Source organism: Brachionichthys hirsutus, unplaced genomic scaffold (assembly GCF_040956055.1).
Source record: "Brachionichthys hirsutus isolate HB-005 unplaced genomic scaffold, CSIRO-AGI_Bhir_v1 contig_1484, whole genome shotgun sequence".
Taxonomy (NCBI): Eukaryota; Metazoa; Chordata; class Actinopteri; order Lophiiformes; family Brachionichthyidae; genus Brachionichthys; species Brachionichthys hirsutus.
In genome coordinates this window covers 51,487-76,588 of record NW_027180581.1, presented here as the reverse complement: position 1 = coordinate 76,588, position 25,102 = coordinate 51,487, and the positions used below count along the sequence as shown (strand labels likewise).

The window sequence follows — 25,102 nt, the reverse complement described above, 5'->3', positions numbered from 1 at the left end:
TGTTATTGAAGCTGACTGCCTTGTCGTGTGTCCTGAGGAAGCCCTGGTTCTGTTGTCCAGTGCGTGGAGGAAGCTGGACAATGGCGGGATGTGAGAGGCGTCTCTCTCCCTCTCTATATTCCCCTACTACAGTCTTTGGGTCTGGAGATCGGTGGTTAAATAAGTTATTCTGTTTTACGTACATCGTGAATTTGACTCCCTCACAAAACTCTCTCCAGACGGAGCTTTCATACACTTCACCGTGGATTACAACAGATTTATTAACACGTTCCAAAATTGTTGGAATTTTATTGGGTGCATTGGTTTGACTAAGGAACTCTTTACCACAAACTCAAATCAGAATTGAGTCAGTGTTAATGTAATAGCTTTTTTAAACGAACCAGCTTCGCCAGTCAAGGAGGGTGCCACGTGGACTGGATTGTGTACTGGGTGCTGATTGTGCTCCTGTGTCAATCTTGTGTTTGGACTTTTTTGTATCAGAAACTGATGGGGCAGGAAAAAACAGGAAGCCGGCCTTCCTGTGCGGCGGGGCGGGAGGCCATCAGGTCAACACTCTGTTGTCACTGCCTGCAAAAGGCGCCAGTGCCCTCTCATCAACAATAAAGCAAACATCCCCTGCTGCGTGTTATTACTGGAATGAGCCTGACGCTGCTGACACCACTCTGCGTCTTCAGATGGAAACGTTTTCATGAAGCAACATAGAGTTCAATGAACACACGGCAGAGACAATATTCTGTTTTGTTGCAGCCTTCACCGCCTATATGACCAGATCATCCACTCAGTGTGTTTATAGCAGCGTTAATGCATCTTTTGTTTGTCAGACACACTCCCCTCTATCAGTAGCACCATCAGCAGCAATATAATGCATTCTTCACTAACCCTCACAATCCATGCCCTTTGTCCACCCAGATGTGGCCTTCGACCCATCCTCTAATGCTACACTATCTCCACCCATTCTTATCTTTTTCTAATTTGCTGCTATTTAATACACCCACATGCCAGCAGCACTCTTGCTTTCACACACACACACACACACACACACACACACACACCTACACACAGGGTTTTGCAAACAGAGCAGAATAAATGGTCTGTGTCCAGCAGTCTTGCATAGCAATTTGCACGATCATATGTGCAGTGTCGATATTCCGTGGTCAGGGTGACATTGCCGTAGAGTGCTAAGAACTGGGGATACACAATCAGTTCCAGAGTTTATATTTAACAAAGGACACACATTAAAAAAAAAAAAGGAAGCAAAGCAAAAGCTGACCGGGGGATTTTATCTACCGCACACAGATGGGGATGAAGTGGAAAAAAATAAAAATGTGTCAATAACGAGATGAAGAAGAGGCTGCTTTGCGTTACGTGAAGCTGGTAGACATAAGTATCTCTTTCTGGTACCTTTAGTTTAATAGAATGCGCACATTGTGTTTTGAATTTAATAAACAGGAGTGTGAAGGTGCAGCACTTTATTACTCTTTGCTGCATCAACATGCTGATTGTAATTGAAATCCTCTGCTATCATGTAACTACAGGTGTGTCAGGCCAAACTAGTATGACTGGTGTTGCAGCATGAGGAAATAGACCGACTGCCTTTGCTGTTGTTTTGAAGCACCAATGTTAGGAGAGATATTATTGGTCAGAGGTAATTTGGTAACTTTATTTGGTAATAAAATAAAAATAAATAGATTATAAAACTATTATTACCTGACCTATTTCTTCTGGTTCACTCTCCTTTGTCACACTGTGTTCGTGTGTTAGAGAGAGAGAGAGAGAGAGAGAGAGAGGACAGAGAAACTGTGTCACCTTACCTAAAAAAAATGATGGGAGGAGTTAGGAGCAAGAAAAACTTCCTCAGTCAGTGACATGCTGTCTGGGGAAACCTCTGTCACAGAAAAACGCTCACTGGCTCACTTGGACTTTATTTTTCTGCTTTTCTTCAACTCTACTTTGGAAACAATGGCAGGGTTGACAGCTGCCATGTGGTACAACTCACCAGTTAAATGGTGAAACCATATACACACACTAATGCACACAGACACACACACGCACATGAGGAATGAGTTGAGACGAGAGAGCCGGCAGCGACGCAGAGGTAAGAGGAGTTTTTCTGCTTTTAATGTTACTGTATAGATCTGGCTGCAACCTCCTTCTGTCCGGTGGGTTTAATGGTGCTGCACTTTGTACATAGTCACATAACCATAAAGTTGCTGTCGGTCCACAGGGTCTGTCAGGAACAGCAACACTAGCTCTCGTGTAGTGGTTGCAGTTCCTACTTCTTGTAGTGACATAATCACATATATTTAAAGGCTCGCAAAGTCTCCCGAGAGGCTGACAATGACTAAACTGACATTTTCTGATGACTCGAAAGAAACAAGACAATGTTAGATTGTGGTAAGAGATCAGAAAGGATCCCTCCACACAGCCTGGTGACTTTCTACTTGTTGTGTTTATGTCAGCTTTGTATAAATGCCACTCTGCAATAGTGTGGGAATCTTCATGCTGCAGACATGCAGGCAGGGAGCTAACCGGGGGGTAAACTAAATTTAGAGAACATAACTCCTGTCTCATATTACTGGACTCTAGCTTCCATATTGCATTTATTTAAAATCTACAAACACAGATTGCACACACACACACACACACACACACACACACACACACGGCCATCACAAACAAGCCTTCTGGTCATGTGTTTGAATGCAGCCAGACAGTGCTGACACCACATGTTTCTGGTTAGGTTGAATACTCTTGTCATGGGCAGAGTCACACGTGCAGGCCAGGCCTCCGCCATGGTTTCAGGCTGTGTTGAGACTAAAAGGTTGCTTAGGGTTTGTGGTCAGCTGTACTCGTCAACCTTTGTCTTTACAGGCAATGTATATTGTTGTGTTTGTGGTACAGCGAGCCTGTAATCACACGCATCGGTTATACTGGGCTGTAGTAACGCCGTCCGTGGTGTGCAGTCATTCTGAGGAGCGATTTTGACACCACAGCTGCCAGAACACAATAGATGCAGCAACATATGCTGTAACAATAACATCAAACAGCAGCACTCGGAACCAATCATTCAAAACAATCTGAACTTTTTCAAGTCAATGCCACTTGAGTGCAACATTTCATGCGACCAAAGTGCGAGCATGTGACGCACAAATTGTCCTTGAACGGTCTGTTTACCAGATTAGACAGAATCTTTTCCAGAAGCGCCACAAAAACAGAATATCAGAATTGGGACTGTCATGCCTTCAGACACAGTTTGAGACACACATTTAAACATGACATCAAAGGGATGACCGGATTGGACTCAGACAAGGATATTAAATGCTTTTTTTAAACAAGATTTGACAACATATACGGTAGATAAAGCTAGAAAACAAGCTTGTGAGAAGCTGTCAAACATGATGTATTGTATGAAAGTGCCAAACCATGTTATACAGAGATTGTGTTGCTATAAAAAATGAAGAAAGAAAGAAACCCATGTGAGAATCTGGAAATCAGAACACCGGGTACTTCACCGAGATGAAAGGCGAATGTGTGGTGTGGGATCATGTGCAATCGAATCATTTTTTTCTTCCACGAGATGTCAGTTGCTGCAAAAGTTTACCTTCACCTTTTGACTGTCCTTTGACCAACCATCATTTTCCGGCAAGGTGATGCAAGACCTTGCATCAGTGGGGACTGCCTATTGGTGGGTTAACTAAACCAAGCATTACTAGATCAGTGGATTATCGTTCACCAGATATTACGTTCATGATATTATGTATTGAACAAAGACATGGGATATCACTGACCTAAAGGAGAAGATCACTGATGAGACTATGCTATACTGAACATGGCAAGAAATTGAGTACAGTCTTGATGTGCTTCGTGCAACTAATGTAGAAGTGCATTCAATGAGGCAATACTTTATACTTTTATACTCCTAATTTTCTAATAATTTCAACAAATTTCTCTGTTCATTTGCTTTTGTAGTTATTTTTTAAGTTGTAAAGAGACTTTATGGACACCCTGTATATTTATATTTCATTTATTGTTGTCATTTTAGAGCTGGCGCACGATCATTAATTAATTTATGAGTCGAAATAAACTGAACAGTCATGCATTATTTAGTTTAGAAATAATGACTGTTGTCCCTTTTGAAAGCAAAGGAGATGCTTTTTTTCTTTTTCTTTTTCCTGTGTTTCTGTTTTAATCATCATCTCTGATACAGTTTTCCCTCCACATTTCTGGCCTGGAGCTGTATGCTCAGCTAAATCTAACAGATCTGGGGGAAAAAATCAAATAGGTAGTAGAGTGATTTATTCTTTCCTTTTTGGGGTGAAGTCAAAGGGGATGAGATGACCTGATTTGTAGTCCCTCGGTCACATTGATAAAACCCACAATTACCCTATAAAACTCAATAATATCATTAATTTGTCTTTAACTATCAAACCTTTTTTTTAAAATGTCAAATTCCTCCTATTAGATTTGTGGCCTTTGCCAACAATATAATAGATTGTTACCCTTATTATTTTTAATACACAATTTGGGGGAGAAATAAAATTCCTCTGAATTTCTGAAAAAATATATAGAAAATTGACTCAAATGAAGAGATGCTACCTACATGGTTTGACTTTATAAGCTTTTCCTGCATGTAATCACTGTACATGGTATTATTATGGTATGTCCATATCCAAACCACTACGCTCATTCCAAGTTTAAATGACATTGTTTGTGGGGCCTTTCATTACTCCATGAGCGAACACATTGTGTTTGAGCATTAGTGACCAGTTACACCAGTTTACCCACATTATAATCCAATAACTAGAAAGGCACTCCAAGAGCGCAGACCTCCGCCAAGCAGCCCATTCCCCTCGTAATTGGATTTACACCATCCACACGGTGATCTGGATCATGATCAAAAAGTTCTAAGTTGTTCTTGGGATCTTTATACACCAACCATGAAAAGTAAAAGTGAATCAGAGTTGATGTGTTTATTTTTAAGGGTTGAATGAAGTAATTGATTTGACAGCCTAATATTATAATATTATTTAACACACAACCTTCATCATAATTAAACCAGGTACATTCCGGTCATTTTGTGTGGTTGCTGCCCATCTGATGGTAGAGAGCAGTGCTGTGCTGAACCATGTGATAAAGTGATCCTCGATCTACGCTACTGGGAAACTCTCACCCTCCCATGACCTTGCAGCCCATCCCTGTGTGGCATTGCCTTACAGTGGCTCAGCAATGCAATATCCCTGCCACACAAACAAAAGACACACAGATTTTCTTTGGAGCACACATATTCCCACCAACTGGGACACGCACAAACACACACACAGACTGTAGAGAATGCATAGGGAGACTCTTGCTGAGGCCTGCCCCCCCACACACTTATACCAATTGCAGAGAGTGCTTTGTGTATTCACTAACTGACTAGGCAGCTACCAGAGAGAGAGAGAGAGAGAGAGAGAGAGAGAGAAGCTTGTGGGAGGAGGTAGATGGAGACAGCAAGACAATGGGATCACTAAGAAAAAGAGACCCAGACATACAGAGAAGAAGAAGAAGAAGAAGAAGAAAAAGAGATGAGGTTGTACAGAAGAGGTGCATTTAACTGTGGGAAGACAGCGTGAGTGGGACAGGAAAGGGAACAGGGAGGGGAGCGGGACTTGTCGAACTCTAAGGAAGAGAGTGAATAGTTATTTAAGAGGCTTGAGGGAAGTGATGCCATGGCATTGATCTCTGGGAGCTGCCGGCCCTTGGCCCAGATGGCGTCTTGTTGCTGCAGACCTCTTCTCAATTCCTGCTGTGGACCATTCATCAAAGTGTGCCTCTCCTCCTTTACAGGTCTGTCCCAGCCCACTGCTACTATACCGTCATGAGACAGAGAGCGACAGTGAGATAGACAGGAGTGTAGCTCTATATACAACATGGGTAACAAACTTAGCCACGAAGGTAAAGCGGGCATGGTGTGTTTCTGTACTGCAGTAGTATGGCCATGCTTGTGATGACTCGAGCAGTCGTGCTGGTACTAACCATGCTCTGTTGCGGTAGGATGGAAAGAATGGGCTTTTGTGTTTTTTTGGCCTCATGTCACTTTGCATTGTGTCTCTAAGTTGTATGCCCCATTGTGTTGTATTCAATGCTTAGCATTAAGATATTTCTGTTCTGTTGTGCTTATGCCCTGGAAAAGCATGGAAGAACAGTGACATAGCTGTTATCTATTTATTTGTTAACAACAACTATTTTTGTTCTTTTTCATGTGTAAATGTGTCTGACTTTGTGTCTTAAGGAGTCAGTGCAGCAGTATTAGAAACTCACTTGTCTCTGCTGGGCCTGTGTTTAAAACCTTTGTATGCCCCCCAACCATGATAACTCTGCACACTAACAGATGGCTTCAACTTGGTCTTTTCATCATAACCCACTGCACCCACCTTCCCTTGTGAAAGTTACTTATTCACCCCTAACCCACCACCTACAAGAGACGCCCTTTACATCATTTGGGCAATTATAATTATTTTGCTTTCTTGTTTTTTTGTTTAATATTAATAAAAACCAATGTACAAAGAAAAGCTATCACCCTCTAAGGGTTCTTATTTGCAGGAGCAACGCTGATCTCCTGGGAACAGTCCCTAAGGAACTTTGGTGTTGCTTGTCAGCTTTATTCTTTCACAGTCAACACCAGGCTATCCTTCCCCATGTTTAAAGTTTTGATACCAAGCTAACAGCTGCTATCTTAGACAGAGTGGCGTCAATGTTCACAAACAACTCTCGACAAGAAGGCAAATATGCATGTTGCTCACAATGACAAACTATTCCCTTAGGATACCATAAACCGTTTGCAGTTCATTGTAGTCCTTCCAGGATTGACCATCTTGTCAAAAAAGTGTACACGGTTAAACGGATCCACAATGTAGTTTGCGTCTCTACTTACAGATATCTCTCCAGCTGAGCTGGATGCTCTTTGGAGGGAACCACCGTATACTCTCAGCGGAACAAATGAACACTTCTCAGGAAATGACATCATGACTCAAGGTAGGCTATTGTACACTGACCATCTTTATTTACATGAAACACTTTTACTATAGACCCTTTTTTTTAGTGGGGAGTCCCAACACCACCAGTAGGTCCTTTGGAGCCAGTCTGTTTTGGGACATCCTCCCTGCACAATAGAACAAACCAGGGGAAACCTGCCAGCATTACTTGCATAGCATTCTATCAAGCAGCCATCTAGGTGATATTTATAGGTTTGGAAGATCCTGCTCAGGTGTTGAATGAATGCTAATCCTGCTAACCACTCTCTGCGTTTCTGCAGTTAGATGAATTCTGGAGGGATTGTGTAGTTCATTTATTTAAACAAATAAAGAAAATGATGGGCGGCCCGGTGGCGCAGTGGTCAGCACTGTTGCCTCACAGCGAGGTGGTCGCAGGTTCGTCTCCAACTTGTGGCCATTCTGTGAGGAGTTTGCATGTTCTCCCCGTGTCTGCGTGGGTTCTCTCCGGATCCTCCGGCTTCCTCCCACCACCAAAAACATGCAGCTCAGGTGAATTGGTTACACTAAATTGTCCATAGGTGTGAGTGTGTGTGTGGCTGATTGTATGTCTCTGTGTTGCCCTGCAATGAACTGGCGGCTTGTCCACGGTGTCCCCCGCCTCTCGCCCATTGGCTCCAGCTTGGCCCGCGACCCGATGACGGAATAAGCGGTTGGGACAATGAATGAATGAAGAAAATGATTAAAATAAGACTGATAGTGATGGTCGTGGATGTTATCCCTGAACCTGCTGGTGTACACCAGAGGATAGGGATGAGGTCAGGATGAATACGCAGTTCTAAAGGGCATATGGGTTGGCCTGTGGAAGTCCAGAAGCAGCAGCAGATGAGTACTGGCCGGCAAAGTGGTGTGCAACTTCAGTGTACAGTATTAGCATGGCATGACAGGGAGTGTGCCACCAAAGTGTATTAGAAATATGGAATGCAGTAACAAGCTCTTGAGTCAGCTTTTATCAGCACTGCTTAGCTTTTGATCTGAGATTTATGAACCTGGACAGATGTGCAGACTAGGAATCACCGGAATGTCCTGAAACCAATCACAACCTGGCTTTTCATTCCGTAACGTTGGGGCCACCATCTAAAACCCACCTCATAACAGTTTGGCCAAAAACCAGAAAGCAAATCTCCTTGAATGTGAGGGGGGCAGAGGTACCTGCCGCAGCAAGTAACCCATGAGCTTGCAGCTTTGTCTTTGTCCCCAGGTTATAGTCTTATATGTTCCTCTTTTAGCAGTAAATGAGACCATTTGAGAATGGTCTGATAAAATAGATTTCCTGACTTTGTGTCTACTTTCAGGTGCAGGTGAGGAGGAAGATGGTCCAGTAATGGAATCAGGTGAAGTGGAGCCCGATAGCTACTGGAAGAAGAGAAAACAGGCTTTCCTCAGAGGAAGTACTGTGTCACTCGGAGACAAATTCTCCTCAGGTACATCTATTGGTGAATGTACTATAGTCCTGACTCATCTGTACTGAAAAAAATGTGTTGCCTTTATTCATATACACAATGAAACACACTTCCCTGTCCTCTAATATTTTACACACTCATCAGTTTAGCTCCTTCCATCACATCCTCCCTTCACCTAACTCTCAGACAGACTTAGGCCCAGTAAGAGGTCCTAATAGCTTGGCTATTCCCACGGGGACAAACATTATGATTAAGCATTTCACTGAAATGAGAGCGTCTGCTGAAAATGTGAAATGAGACATTTTAACACAGTGACATTGTGTGAATGAATCAATTCATTTGTTTTATTTCACTGGTGGAGTCTGGCAGATAATTGATATGATGATGATGACAACAAATCCTTAATCAAAGGACCAAACCATTCTTTTCATCCATGGCTCAGAAATTGTTCTGCTGTTTACTGGGCGGAGACGGTCCAATGAGGGGCCAGATGGGGCCCTGCAAGAGGCACTGCGCACCCGGCTGAGGGTGGTGGAGAGCAACAGCCAGGACGTCATCCAACTGTTTAAAGTGAGTCGCATTACAGCATTATGCCTCTGAGCTATTCAAACCATACAGCCCTGTGGAGGGCATCTCTGCACTGAGACTAAGACGCTGGGACCATCCCAATGTTTTGTCACATCTTAGGTGGAAATTTGTTCAATATATTTTGTGTTGTTAGGGAACATTCATTCATTCATCCATCCATTCATTCATTCATTTATTTTCTACCGCTTTTCTGCTCTGCTGGTCATGGGAGTTGATGGAGCCTATTCCGAGCTTGCTATAATAATAACATAAAATAAAAAACCCAGCTAACAATATTAAAGAAAGAAGAAAATAATTCTAACAAACCAGTTTCTTGATTGGTTATTACTTGTAATGATTATAATGTAGCCCTGCGATGAACTGGTGGATTCTCCAGGGTGTACCTTGCCTCTCGCCCGTAGACTGCTGGGTTATTTGCTGATTATTTGTTATTTCTGAGGTGATTCAAGTCATTGTCTCACTGAAGATGTATTATAATAAAGATATAGATTGACATTAGCATAGAAGCAGCACAGAGGAAATTGCTTTTAACACGGGGTGTAGAAGAAACATTAGGAAAATTGTAGTGTGGTTGCTTCGGCGAGAGCAATGTAGTGTACACTTAAACTGATATTGATTGTTTTAAAGGTGGGCTTTCGTAGGTGCTGAAATGTGCTGCTGCCCTAAATCACAGGAGTGCATTTATTGCTTAGCTTCCTACATCAAGACTCTTGATGCTGGTCCAAAGTAAACTCGGGCTGTGCTGTCCTTTATTTTGACTCGAGATCATATCATCAGAAATTATGCTTATTTGACTTGTTTAGACCATTTCTGTCGTGTTATTCGACAACAACAGTAACTCAAACAGGTTACACCACAATTTCCTTTTCTTTTTGTTGTCTTTGTTTGGGTAAAACTCCGAGCCAAGACACACAATACATCAAGATGCCTTATTTGATAATTGTATAAAATTGTTACAATGCAAAATGCATTTCGCTGGATGTGGAATGTGAATAAAACTCGAGGCTTTGTTTCTGAAGGACTTGTCTGCACGTCTGGTGTCTGTCTACGCTGAGAAGGATAGCTTTGTGCTAACATTCAAGACAGCGGAGGAAATCTGGAAGTTTTCCACATACCTGGCCCTCGGTAAGAAACTGGCCTTGAAAACATATTGTGGTAAATTTGATCCTTCATAAACACATCATTGTATTGTTTTCCTATATGAGAATAGTTGCTGCATACGTCTCCTATCTGAGCTCTGCTCACAATTAGCACCAACCTGGATTTGACATAGATCTACTGCTAAACTATATAGAATACCAGCAGAAGGCATTCAAGGCGTTACCATTAATTACTTCTTATTTAGGATTTTCTTTGGGGGGAGGGCAAACATGTTATCATTATAGCTACACAATAAAGTTGGAGGCTGATTGAGCATATATTAATATTCATATCGAGTATTACTAGTACCCTACTTCTGCCTAATAGCTGGGATGTGCTCCAGGTTATGTGGCTCGCTGCTTGGAGAACTTTCTGTGTGACCAGTCCATCTGGCTGGACCAAGAGCTGCTCTATGACCTGGAGATCAACGTAAATGTGAACGAGGAGCAAATGGCAACCCTGTACCTTGGGCTTTTACTGGAGGAGGGTCAGTTACTCCACACTTAGACTGGCGTTCACTCATACACACTTTCTGTTTTACATTCTCAAACATTTCAAATTGAGATTTAATTCCACATTAAATCTCTACATCAAAGTCTCCCGTCACAGCTGTACACTTTTGAATCATTGAAGTATATTAACTTAAAACTGAACACAAAGTGGACGACAGCTGTGTTCAGCTGAAGCACAACTATTATGCTGCCCTCCTACCGGAATGTGCATACATTTCCCAATTCCTGGCCTCCACTGACTTTCTCCCAGAGGCAAGAAGCTGAACAAAAACAATGTAATATAGGACTGCAGAGCTGGCAAATAGTGATGTGAATTACATTAGCTTAATAGTCAGGATATAGCACACATCCATCATTTGCTGTGACTGTGTGAGTTTGCACTAGCTGAAGCACTTTTGCTGATCTGATTAACTTTAGCGGGGTAACTTTTATATCAGCACAGAAAGCTAACTGGGAACCCTTTGCATGCTAAGATTCACACATGCTTATTGGCGCTGTAGGTGCATGTTTGAAAGGATGTTTGATAAACCAACCCCTCTGCAGGTTTCTTCTTTGCTAAGGCTCTATTCAACCGGAGGGAGCAGGATGAAGATGATGAAGAAAACCTGCCATTCAAAAAGAATGACCTGCTGACGGTGAGGGACACGGGGCAGGACAGCATGTGGGAGGGAACCATGCTCACCACAGGACGCCACGGTCTGGTGCCAGTTAACAGCATGCAGCCGCTGCCTTACCCCTTCTATCAGTGAGTCTCGTGAATGCTTCTAATATATGTCACCGAATCTATCCGAACGAACTGCAAATGGAGGACATGGGCGGGATTGGCTGAGCCATTCTCATTGTTTTTGTCAGGTGGTTTCTGAGGAAGTACCCCAGCAATGCTGGATGCTCACCAACAGAAAGGGACGCATTTGAACATTCGATCGGTAAAGCCGTCTTACACATACGGCGTGTTCGCGCATACAAAACCAACGTGTGTGTATGTGTTGGAGCATTAAACTGCCATTGTGTTATTGCATTCAGTAACCTCATGCCCTCCTCATGTGACACCTCAGCGACAGGTTCCTGCATAGCAGTCGTTGACTACAGCCCAGTGGGACCAGATGAGATTCAGCTAAGTCGAGGCGACATTGTGGAGATTCAGGGTCTACTGGTCCGAGGCCTGGGCATGTTCATAGGAACACACACTTGCACTGGTCATACCGGTTTTGTGTACAAGGCCCATGTCAAGCCTCTGGACACCACACCCTTGTGAGTATTTCAGTTTTTTTTTTTTTTTAGAACTTGGATAACGATGATGATGTGTGTCATTTCAATGATGTTGAAATTCATGTCACTTACTTTCTTTGATAGCGTTCTCATCTCTCATGAAGTCATGTTTGGTGTTTTTTTTGTAGTGTGGGCAGGGGAGATGGGGGTGGGGACAGCGGTGGGGATAATGCTGCCTTTGTGTTTCCTTCATGCAGAGACAAACAGTTGGTGTTTCTGACGGAGGAGGAGAGGGCCAGCCTGGCTCAGGTCAACCCGTGCAGCTTTGAGCCAAGCGACAGCAGCCTGCTGGACAGACTCTTCTCTTCTGACATCAGCTCAGTATACAGGCTAGGTGAATCTAAAACTGGTCTGACCAGGAGACGGTATACATTTTACTGCTCAGGGAAGGGCAGCGGTTGTGCCGACAAACCTTCATGGTTGAAATATCTATGATTTATTCAGGGGGAAAAAAAAGCTTTCCATCTTTATTCCCAACTGGAAAATTGATGCTTAAATTGATCTACCTTGTGTGTTTCCAGATAGACTGGATGGGACAGATTTCACGTACATCAGGAATCGTCCAATACACGGTAATGCCTTGCAATTTATTGAGGAAAACAGCTGCTTATGGCCTTAGACTATTCAAACTGTTCAAGATGTTAAATATGTTAATTCTCTGCTGCGCAATTCATCTGTCTTCTTCCAGATCATAATTTCCCTACAAGCGCCCGTCAGAGCATCATGTCGGAGAAAAGTGCAGGGACACCCTCGCACCACTCATCTCCTCGCACCTCTGTCAGCCAATCCAATCCCCGATTGTCCCGCTATCACTCCCACAATCCTCTGCCACAGGAGGGAGAGCACATGTCTTTCACCCTAGATGACACGTTCAAAGAACTGGACCAGTTTCAGGAAGACCCGTCTCTCTTCCTGGATGAGAACAGCTGGGAGGGGGAGGATTTGGAGCAGAGTGACCCCACACTCGCTCTGCTCAAATGTGCACACTTCCAGGTCAGTTTAGTCAATTATTTATTTAGCACAGGGCCAAGTACAGCAGCAGAGCAACACATGGTTGTTTAGTTTTGTATCTTGCTTTCAATTTTACAGAAACTCTGTGGCACCTTTTTCAATAATAAAGTATTTTCCTTCCATTCTACTCGGTTCAATGCAGGTCAGAATGTTTCAGTTGTTGAGATTCATCAAAACAACTCATGTCAGCCCAAGCATACGTTGATTTGCACGGTGGCACAGTGGGTAGCGCTGTTGCCTCACAGAAAGAAGGTTTCCGGGTTTGAATCATTTCAGTGCAAAGTTTGCACGTTCTCCCCTTGTCTGTCTGGGTTCTCTCCAGGTTCTCCGGCTTCCTCCCGACACCAAGAACATGCAGCTTTGCTAAATTGGTCGCTCCAAATTGTCAGAGTGTGTGTGTTTGTTTGCCTTTCATGTGGCCGTGCGATGAGCTGGTGTCATATTTGGGTTTGTACCCCGCCTCTCGCCCGTAGCCAGCAACCTGTCCAGTCAAATAAGTGGCTGGAAACGAGACAACTGAGGTTGTGTCTTCTACAAGAAAATGGATGGATGAAGGAAAACATCTTGACACATTCATTCATTCATTTTCTACTGCGGTTTCCGCTTTGCGGGTCACGGGAGTTGCATATATGCATTGATTTTATTCCCAGTCACTCTTTATTCATCGGTGTGTCCTTCTCCGTTTCCTTCACGGTGTCTTTAAGGAGGACTTCCTGCCTCTGTATGACCTGGATTATTCCTTCCTTTGGGTGACCTTCAATGGTAAGAGGGAGGAAGAGCTATCAGTTCACCTGGAGGGTGTCAGGGAGAGCGCTAAGAGGATGGACCTGCACTGGGCACATCGGCGCGCATGCTTCCTCCTGGGAAGGCTCTGTGCTAAGAAGCTAAAGCTCTCCCAGGTTTGTGCAACACTTCTAGCATTAACATGTGTGTTGTCTATATATATTGGCTTCTGCTTCGTGAAACGTTAAGGCCTTCGTAAATATTAGTATTGTATTACACCCTTGCATCTGATTAATAACAGCTCCCGTGGTATGTTCTCCTCTCCTCAGGCTCGTGTTTACTATGAGGAGGCTCTCAGCGTCCATGTGGACAGCTTCTCTGACACTCCGCTGCTCACCGCTCTCTTCACAAACCTTACTGCTGTCTACCTGAAGCAGCGTATGACTGACAAGCTGACCCAGACTCTGGAAAAGGCCGCTGCCTTGCTCCTCTGCCTCCCCAGCCACTCCTTCACCTCCGTGGATGAGGTTGAGCTGCTGAAGCTGCTTCTGAAGAGATCAGTGGTGATGGGGGACAAACACCTCGAGGCCCGTGTCTGCTACCTCATCTCCGGCCTCTACCTGTGCCTCAGGAAGTACGATGAGGCCCTGCCATTGGTTGAGCGATTGCAGTTCCTCTCAGCGACTCTCAGCGACTCTCCCAAGGGGAATCCCATCGCTCCCGTGGACCTCAACTGGCTCTTGAGCTTTCTCTATCATCGTAAATACATGCCTCATTTGGCCCTGGCCTCTTTGAGCCTTGATTCAAGGCAAGATCACTCTCTTTGCGACGCTTTCCGCAAGATCGAGTTATTTATCAGGAATTCTGTTCGCCTGAATCCATGCTGGAGAGACGGAACCTCCCTCCTCCCTGCGCAGATTGTGGTTTACCTTCAACAGGCTCTGGCTATAGCTGAGCAAGGGGAGGACACGAAGACCCAGCGGGGCCTGTGTCAGGGCTTAGCTTCAGTCTACCAGCAGTATGATGCTCTTGATAAGGCAGTGTGCTGTGCTCAGCAAGCTGTGGAAACAGGCGGCCACATCAACGAGGAGGAGGGCTTTGAGGCCTCCGTGCTGCTGGGCTGGCTGCTGGTGCTGACAGACCAGACTGAGAGGGCTCAAAGTGTCCTGCAGCCACTTCTCATATCACTTCAGGTACGACAGAAGATGCGCCCCTACGCTAGATGGGTGCTTTTGTTTCGACGGTGTAGGTGTAGCTCTCTGTAATCTCTCTCCAGGGCACAGACAGTCCCACACAGCGAGGTGTTATACACAACCTATTCGCGTTGTGCCTGAGACGGCAGGGTCGCGTCACAGAGGCGGGCTGGCATCTCCGCTCTGCCTTGGTCATCTCCAGGGAAAGTGGACACCAGAGGAACCAAGCCCTGGCACTGGCCAACCTGGGCTGCCTCGCACTGGATGTGGGGGCGACACGGGTGGCAGAACGCTTCCTAGTCAGGTTATGAACCTCTATTAACTCAGCGAATGTAGATAAGGGCAAAACATAAATACAAAATCTAATATGATCATGATTGTTTTTCCAGATCCCTGCATATTTTTTTGGAGCTCTGGGAAAGTCCCACAGATGAGGAGCATGTCCAAACCTACCTTTGGCTGGGACGGAGCTACAAAGAGCGGGGGAGGACACACGACAACAGGGCCTGTTATGAAATGGGGCTACTTATTGCACTACATGCTAAAAACTTACACAGTGAGTATAGGTTAACACATTTTGGTATCAACATTTTTCATTTCTTACCAGACACCTGGTAATTGAGTCAGCAGCTAATTAGCTTAGCAGAGTTCATGAAGTGGAAATAGGGAAAAGCAAGTTGCTTGTTTCTGACTCACGATTATAAAGCTGCCTTCCAGCACTTCTTAAGCGCACTAATTACATTTATATATTCCAAATGAAAAATAAAACTGAAAGATTCCATTGACAAGAATTCAGGAGAATTTGCTTAGATCGAGTGCCAAAGATCGAGTTTCATTCCAGTCACATCTACAGTGTATTAAATGTTATCATCAGTGGCCAGATCATGGATACAAGTGGTCAACATTAGTTCGCTTCATGTTCGGGCATCTGTTTCAGGAAGAAACTGACATGACATGTGCCGAGTGAGAATTTTCAGACACCTCCATCATTCGTTAGATATAATTATTATATACTGTAATAAGATAAACACTTCACTCCCAATTGTGAGGAACAACCATTAAGAATATCTACCGTATTTTCTCATAGGTCAGATTGTGGTGGCCAAAGCGCTGAGTCGGCTGTATGCTGACATACTGCTGTACGGTCAGAGCATCGTCTACAATGAGCACTGTGTGCTGGTGTCCAGAGAGCTGAAGGACAAGAGGCTGGAGGGGGAGTATCTGGAAATCCTCAGCGGCCTTTACCTGTCGCTTAACACTGAAAGGTGAGTCTGAGGCTCACCACACGTCCTCTATCAACCGGTGAATGAGATAAACACTCTCCAGCGGGGATTTTGTCATTTGTAGGTCATCTCGTAAATCTCTGGATTACACCAAGCAGAGCCTGAGGATCTCTATTGATCTGGGCAAGCGGGAGGAAGAATCGGAAACCTGGCTGCAGGTGGGGCGCATCTATTACCTCATCCATGAAGACGAGCTAGCGGACATGTACCTGCAGGTGAGGAGAGGAAGTATATGACATTCGATGAGGAGCATTTTTTGGTCTGTGGTGTCTTCTTCTGGTCTTTGTTCCTCTACAAACAACAGGTATTCTAGCTGATGATAAATCCATAATAACAGATGCATTAGCACCTAAAGTTGTGTTTCATCTTATTCTTGGGAGCATTGCATGCTGCTACAGAATGATATCTGAGTAAGGCCTCGAAAAGCTTATTTGTGCAGCAGAGTGGAAGGAAAGTTGTGAATATTATTTAAAGTTTGATATGTATGCCAACTAGTGTGATTCTCAAGAACAGATCACAAGTCGCCATGGAAGACAAAAAGGGGGCGTTTCTAATAACTGGTCACACAAATTGACGGTTTACTTTTTGATAGGCAGCAGTGAAGACAGCCCTGAGAATGAGCGATCCTCACTTTGCCATGAGCATCTATGAAGAGGCGGGAGACGTCTACTTCAAAGGTCACAAGAACAGGATGGCCTCACTGCCTTTCTACAGGGTAAATAGGCATGGCGGATGTTATCATCCCTTATGGGTCATAACTCATCATTTTAATGTTGTTTTTATCTGCGCCAATGATTTTAGTCAATCGAGTGATTCATAATTGGGTTTCAGGACGGCAGTCTGCCATTCGCACGGAGCGTCAAGGACATCCATTCAGAGCATCGTCTGCTGAGTAAACTCACAGAGCTGTTGATGAAGCACGGGGAGCAAGAAGAGGCTTTGCAGTACGCGACACTGTCCGTTCAGGTCGCCAGACAAACAGGTAAAAGCGCGGACCGCAGTGGAATCGGGAACCTTGCGACTGTTGGTAAAGTCTAAAATGACGATGTAGAAGCAGCCATATGAAGATGACCGGATTTATGACAGACGCCGTTGCTGTTTTCCTGCAGGTGTGGACGTGAATGAGAGGACAGCTTACCACCGACTGGCTACGATCTACTACAGCCTGGAGCAGCACGAGATGGCAGAAAACTACTACCTCAAGTCCCTGTCCCTCTGCCCACCCGCCATAGAGCACCCCCTGGAGGCTCGCTACTACACCAAGGTGTACAACAGACTGGGCAACCTCACGCTACACAAACTGAAGGTAGATAAAGAGACTTCTGTGTTGCATGAGCCAACAATATACTGAGCAGGTGCTTTAATGTGTGTGACAGTCCTGCACCCTTTAGCACTAGGATCTCTGCTGTGTCACAGCTTTCATAAAGGAATGGCTTCACGGACAGATTCCGCACAAAAGTCAAGTGCTTGATTTGACCCTTCATTTCTGAAAATAGGGCAGCACGGTGCAAATATGCAGATAATGTGTGTGTGTATTGCTCTGTTCTGATCTCTGGCCGGCTCTCCCTCCCCAGGATGCGTTTGATGCAGTGGGCTACTTCCAGCTGGCTCTGGCAGCGGCTCTGGAGGACCGGGCTAACCCGGAGGCACTTTACGTGGTGTATATGAAGCTGGCTGAGATTCACTGCAACCACATGCCTGATGCTCAGCTTTGCCAGGTTTACAGAGACAGAGCCCAGAGCCTGAAGAAAGTTCTATCAGGAGGGGAAGGCGTCTGTAAGGGAGATGACAACCTGGATGCAGACGCAAAGCCTGTCCACAAGAAGGAACCGGACTCCGCCGCTGATGTAGAATGTCCAGAAAGTCTCAGCCTATCTAGAAGTGAAACGGAGAACCACGACAACATTTCTTTGACAAGAACTAAGAAGGGAGATAATGGGAAAGAAGATCACACCATCATTCCTCCTTATAGGGATGTGGACGTCTCTGTGACCGGGACAGAGGCCGTCCCCCTGAAGTCCAACGGTGACAGCACTTTTACTGAGACATTCGATACAGCAAAGAAGGAGATCTCAGAGACCTGCAGCTCCACCAACACTTTACAAACACATCACAACCAGGCAGGTGACTCAGACTTTGAAGCTGCCCACAGCACGTCCAACCAGATTGCCTCTTATCAGGAAGATGACTTCTCAAAACACATGCACACAGATTCTGATTTCCAGGGTGGACAAAACGCCCTCCCTGAAGAAACAAAGCCTTGTGCAGATCCGGATCAGGAAGATGCCCCCCAGTCTGACAATCACCAAACAGAGAGTGCAGGTATGAAGTATGTGGAAGCTGTATGTGTGGATTTGTGACCCGACAGAGGAAGACGCATCGTGTCACACACACACACATGGACTTCATGATAGTGTCTGCGTACAGTCTCCTTATGGCACTTTATGTTCTTCATTAACATTTCCCTTATTGGTCACGTTTCCTGACTGATCCAACGTTCCTGCCTCGTGCATTTGGTAGAATGAGAGAGATGATGTCACTGTTCCAGAGGACTTTAAAGCATGTCACTGATCTTTTGTATAATGCTGTATGCACTGTATGATTATTACTGTGCATTGTGCTTGTGTAAAAAAAAAAAGTTCATGTATTTGTAATATCTCTGGAAGATATGCCCTAAAGATAAAGAATGCTATTTTGTTTGCTAAGTGTTGACTTCTGTTTTTGTCCGCGTAAGAGGTCAGTGGACTTGAGGTGCAAAATAGCATCACAATGCAGAAAGAATGAACAAAAATGAAGGGAATTTAATTGGATAATACTGAATCACATAAGAAGTTCAATTTGAAAAACGAGCAGGTCTAGCTCAGAATCAGTGAGAGGGAGAGAGAGCGATAGTAACAACAGAAAACAAAAACAACAACTTGCCTTAGGTGAATTGGTGACACTAAATCGTCCGTAGCATATTTGTTAGTGAGATCAATTCGTTGTTGATTTTTGTGCTTGCAGTCAAGGTTGTAAATTTACAAAATGACCAAAAACTCTAGCTCAAAATGTAATAGTATTTTTTTATGTTGTATCAGGATGTAGGTAAGTAACGCAAAACATGCTATAATTTAGGACAAATATATAAACATTGCCATCTTACTTTTTAAAAACCATGCCATATGCAACTTATATCAAGACATCATTGACAGCTTGGAGAAACAATAATAGAGCAACACGTCCTCTTTGAATCATTGAGGATGTAGTGATGTTTTTTACATTGGAATGTGTTGTTGTTGTCATTGTATTTTGCTTTCATGTGTTTTGTCTTGTGTTGTGTTGTGCGTTCTTTCTCAGAGACGGAAAAAAGTTGTGCCTTAAACTCGCCACAAGAGGGAGCTCTCCTGCCTATTTTGTGTTTGGCTATCACATGATTGGTTCCTCACATGAGTCAGGGGTCAGCATTAAAAGACGGTTCTCAGCTGCAGCCTGCTTTGTATCAGATACTGCAGCCATTTTCAACAGGTGACACAAAGAGACAGATTTCCATAATCTATTTTAGGCTTAAATCCTAAAATTGTAAGTCTTATAAGCATAAAGTGTCACCGTTTGGGTTTTGGGTTTGCAATAATTAAAGTTGATTTGTGTGGCAAGGTCCTCCAATGAGTAAAAAAAATAGGCATACATTTCAGACTGAAATGCTTTTGATTTAGTACATTTTGTACTACTTAAATTTGGTCCCACTTTTGAAGGAGGTAGCGTTCCTATAATTGCATGTCTTGAATTACAGAAATAGGATATTAAACAAAGATCTGGCACAATGGAAAATGTGAATAGAAAAACATGTCAGGGTTCAGAAAAAGGAAGTATTAGGAAGGCTGTGGCAAAGGAACAAGCCAAAGGAAGGAGTGCTCGCATGCATTGTCTGCATGCTGAGTAATCTTGCCGGGCTTCTTCTTTCTTCACAGGCATCAGTTTAGCTGGTTCAAATCTCTGCCAAAACAAGCACTGAATTGTTATTCCTTTCAAAGTATTCCCAGGCTTTCATTCAAATGATCTTTTTGGGATACTGGAGCCAGGTTGTTTTATATTTTTTATTTTATTTAATTACTCTAATGAATAATTAAATATAATTACAGAATAAAAGAACAGGTAAATCATTTCTTGAAACCCAAAGACTTTTCACCAAACAAAGATTGCATGTGGCGTAGAAGGAGACTGTAAAAATAAATCATAATCTGCTTGGTTGAAATAATACTCGAGAAAATGCAGGGGGTAAAGTGAGAGCAGTGTGCCTTCTTTTTCCCCACTTTGGTTTAACTTGCAATAAATAGTTTATCCTTTATATTTAAAATATATATATATTATTCGGCAAATGTTCCAACTTGATCAGTGAGAGAAAACACGTTTATATTACGGTAAAAAATTAAATAAAATAAGAGCCTTGTGAAACATGGAATTTGTGTGTAGGTGAGGAGGAGGGATGCGGGTGAGTTACCTCTACAGTCCACTGGACACATACAGACGCTGCCTCGTCTCTCTCCGTGTGTTTGTACACCACACCTCTCATTTCCTGGAACAATAGCTCTCTTTCTGCAGTTCACATCCTTAACGAACAGGTTTTCTGTTTCCAGTGTGTTCTATCTTGAGCGTCTCAGGAACATGATATCGGATAAGTCACTGCCTCAAACATGCCACGCCCTTTCAGGTGATTCCACTTTCATTTCCTTCCCATCAATGGCTTCCTATTATGAATTGATGGTAGAGCCCAGCATGCTCCTTTTCCTCATAGAGCAGCAACCGTAACGTGATGGTGAGCCATGCGAGCGGATTATTTTTGATCGGCCTGAAATGTGTTTTGCATTCAAGTCATAGCTTCCACCTCACATGTCCAGTCAGGGTTTACTCTTGGAAATGTCTTTCCCACAGGACATTAACCACAAGCCCATAAACACCCTGGCACACTAGTTAGCTGAACACTATCTCCCTGTATTCATATCTGTGGCTCCTTATTAGGTATCTGTTTACTCTGATGACCAGCATCTTCATCTCTCATCTGGTGAATGCTGTCAGCAGGCCTGGGAACGTGTCAAAGGATAAGGAAGAGCAGTGGCAGGTCGTGACATGTGCGACGGGTCCAAATCAAAAACTTCTCATCTTATTTGGTCAACGGGACAATTGGATGATTTAAAATGTGTGAGATTTTGAGATTTATTTAAAAGAGGAAGGTTTTTCAGACAGTCCTTTTCTGCACATCATCCAGTGAATGAATGAACATCATTACACTGGTGCAATTCAGGGCAGCGCGGTGGCCCAGTGGCATCAAGCCTCACGGGCAAGAAGGTCACAGGTTCTCTCCGGGTTCTCCGACTTCCTCCAACACCAAAACTTGGTCACACTAAATTGTCCATAGCTGTGTGTGCGTGCCTGTGTGGCCCTGCGATGAACTGGCGGCTTGTCCAGGGTGTAGCCTGCCTCTTGCCCGTCGACTCCTGGGACAGGCTCCAGCACGATCTGCAACCCGATAAACGGACGCAACATGGTGGTGCGTGATTGATGCACCAGTGAGGCCTCTGGCTGATGAATGCATTCTTCAAAAGTCAATGCCCGCAGCTCAGAGCACAGAGCAATAGTCGGTGTAATCAGCCTAAACTGGACAGGACTTCATTGCAAGGTAATAATGCATCGGTAGGTGATAAACATGCAAGCCATTGACAAATAGAATTGCTCACCATTAAGAATACAATATAGCAGAGCTACCTCGCAGCCAAATTGATTGCACCGGTTGTTTTGTCAGGTAACTGAGCCGTTGGGAACGAGAGATAGAAAAAAGGTTTCAATAAGGTCCTTCCCGTGCAGCCTGTTTATGTCACTGTGTACATCAAAGTGCGAATGTACTGATGCTTATTACAGTCGTAAAAAAAATATGAAGCTGACAGGGCGGCACGGTGGCGTAGTGTTAGCGTTGTCACCTCACAGCAAGCAGATAACGGGTTTAGATCCTTTCTGCTCAGTGTTTTTATGTTCTGCGGTTTTCTTCGGGTTCTCCCGTTTCCTCCAAAAACAGGCAGCTGAGGTGAATTGGCTGTTCATATAATTGTACGTGGTGTATGAGTGGTTGTCCCTCTGTGTGGCCCCGCGATGTGCTGGCGACGTGCCTGGGGTGTACCCCACCTCTCGCCCATAGCAAGCTGGGATAGGCTCCCATGAGCCGCAAGTCGGGAGAGCGGCTGTCGACGAGAGGGATGGATAAAGCTGACACTTTAAATTAAGACGTGCAAATAGACCATGTTCATTGTATTTACGTCACTGTGGGTGATTTCGGCAGCTGGTGAAAAAACTTCCTAAGCCTCTTGTAAGCTAAAGCCAAAATTCTTGTTTCATCACATAAAACTACATACAAAAAGAAAACAAAACATGCAGCTTGTCACCATCGGTTCAGAAAGTTGACCACAAGTAAACATCCAAAGCTCAAGCCTTAAAGCCAGTGACTTATAATGAGGGGAAGCAGTATAGGCGCACAAAAGTAAGAGAAGGAAATAAAAAAACAACAACAGTATTCCAGGTAAGGGCAGAACTGTACCACCATTTAATGTGGCAAAATGTGAAGGTATGATTAAAATATTTATATCAATTGCTTGGTTGTGTATTACTGGCAAAGAGCTAGCTGCGTCAATCGTACTGACCTTTGAGGCGATGTTTGGAAAAAGGAGGACAAATTGCAGCTGAAGAAAAAGCAAGGAGGCATTTGTCATGAATCCTTTCCTGTGTTGCATAATTTATTTTATTTAAAGTTACTCCATAAACGGCCACACTAAACAGGAAAGGGTGTTAAGACAGTCATGAGAAAGGAGCTGATGGTACAAAGATGCATTTATTTATGGGTACTTATGTCAGGTCACAGACAGGGAGAACCCTAAAGCACAACAGGAGAAGGGAATCCAGAAACGTAACTTTAATGTTTCCAGCAGACAAATCAAAATGGGGGACGCAGTAGATGAGTTCCGGGAAACAAGCAGAGTTCCCAAAGCAGGTAATCAGATCAATCAAGCAGACAAACCCAGAGGAGCAGGCAAACAGACAAAAAGCCCAAAAAAAAAACAAGCAGGGCAGGGACACATGAATTAGAATCAGGATTAGAGTGCTGGAGAGCAGAAACAAGTCACTGACAATCTGGCAGAGAGCAGAGGAGATGAGCAGCAGGTGTCCAGAGCAGCACAGGTGATGTGGATGAGCTGATGACGGGCGTGGCAGGAAGAGTAGCGAGCGTAGAGCAGGAGGGCGGAGCTACGTGGGGCAGGAGGCTCTGGCTGGGTTCCCTGACAACTTATTGTCAGTTGGCTCTCTGAAAGGTAAGCTCAGAAACATTCTTTGTGAATACAACAAAGCTCTAAATCACAAGATCTCCTGCAGGGACTAGATAGTGGGTTTATAGAAACCGGAGAGCGATCTTGTGAGTTCCAGGCTTAGCTGCATGTTAAAGGTTACCTCACGTGCTGCTTCACCAACAAGTGTGTCATCAACCCACAACAGCTATGTGGAAAAGATGATGTTAAAACTACGACATTGTTACAAGAAATGAGCTGTGACTATGTGCTGTCACCTTTTGGTCCAACTGGGCCTTAAGAAATAGTAAGAAAAAAAAACACACAGTGTTTGTGCTGAGCCAAGACATTGATCCAATTGATTTACTCTGCCTGTCATAAAAAACATTGATTTGTTTCTTTAAGTTGAGTTTCATTGGCAAAGTAGCTCAGGAAAAGAGCTGATGATGCAGAATCCGTAACTTAAGGTTTGAGCCTTACAGACTAGAGCCTCGTGAACGTGTTAAAGGAAATAGTCTATCTAAATCTGAACTTTCATTCAGTAGGCAGCAGAAAATTGACGTGTTACTGTAGCCTGTTGGAGGATAAAGTGTATTTAAGTGTTTCGATGCGTCTTTAGAATGAAGAGGATTCTGATTTAAGATTTGCTTTAATATTGGCATAACATCAGGAGGAACCAGTTTTTCATATGTGGACCAGCTGATCAGGGATGCCCCTCCGCCTGAGAAGGGGCACACACATATCTAGAAACACACACACACGCTAGTACAGCCCTTGGGAGAGAGGAGACGGCAGACATTGCGCCGCCTCTGTCGCTTTGGTCACCAGAAGCGCCAGGGGACTTATCGATCTATCAACGTTTTCACGCTGGCACTACGTGATATCTGAGAGAACAGACCTTTCTCCAGAGAGCTGTCCTCCCCTTTCTCTTTTCTTTCTTTTTGTGCACAGCTTATATCTTGCTTGACATGCTCTCTGAAATATGTTAAAGTAATGTCTCTCTGCATAGAGAGAGTTTCTGAACAGGAAGCGCCCGGCATATTATTTCCTGTCATGTGAAAATGAAAGCTGAAAAACTGAAATCAAAAACGCGGCCCCTTTTTAATCTGCTTGCATGACACAAATCTTAGAGAAATGTTTAGTTCTGTCTGTAGTGTAGCATTTATTTATTTTTTCATTGTAGATGTTACTTCAGATATCTGAGAAGATAGTTAGTTTTTAGTTTTAGATAGTTAGATAGTTTTATCAGTTTCTCCATCAGTAATGAAACTTGGCCTTCAAGGCCCCACATAAGTCTGTGCAACAGCTATCACTGACTTATGAGCATTTAAAGTCCAGGAATATATAAAACAACTGATGTCTTAAAATGAAGTAAAATATTTCTAATACCAGGGAGACTTAGAGATTAGAAGGTGACTGGCAGTGAACAGGTCCCGAGTACAAAAACGGATGCTTTGAGACTGAAGGTGCCTCTTTGTCCTCTTCATCAGGTTCCATCGCGGCACCTCTTCAGATAGAGCAGGTACGTTGTTCATCATGTGATTGGAGCTTCATGAATCAGAGAGATGGACCAGAGACATTGCATGAATCCTGCTGTGTCTTTGTGACGACGGGTGTATAATTTTGAACAAAGGGTGACACTGGC

At 43.9% G+C, this 25,102-nt stretch overlaps 1 protein-coding gene across 1 annotated transcript; it reads left to right on the top strand.

The window, feature by feature from the left end:
- Positions 1-5,708: 5,708 nt before the first annotated feature.
- On the top strand, positions 5,709-18,821 carry LOC137916039 (SH3 domain and tetratricopeptide repeat-containing protein 2-like). The gene is given in 23 exon segments (XM_068759159.1): positions 5,709-5,826; positions 6,916-7,014; positions 8,327-8,455; positions 8,877-9,004; positions 10,042-10,147; positions 10,506-10,649; positions 11,218-11,419; positions 11,527-11,600; positions 11,730-11,925; positions 12,141-12,277; positions 12,465-12,515; positions 12,632-12,936; positions 13,659-13,853; positions 14,007-14,870; positions 14,954-15,174; positions 15,260-15,426; positions 15,958-16,135; positions 16,218-16,368; positions 16,746-16,867; positions 16,929-16,977; positions 16,979-17,135; positions 17,263-17,459; positions 17,728-18,821. Coding segments are annotated over 23 exon segments (4,776 nt in total). The 3' UTR covers positions 18,514-18,821.
- The last annotated feature ends 6,281 nt before the right edge of the window (positions 18,822-25,102 follow it).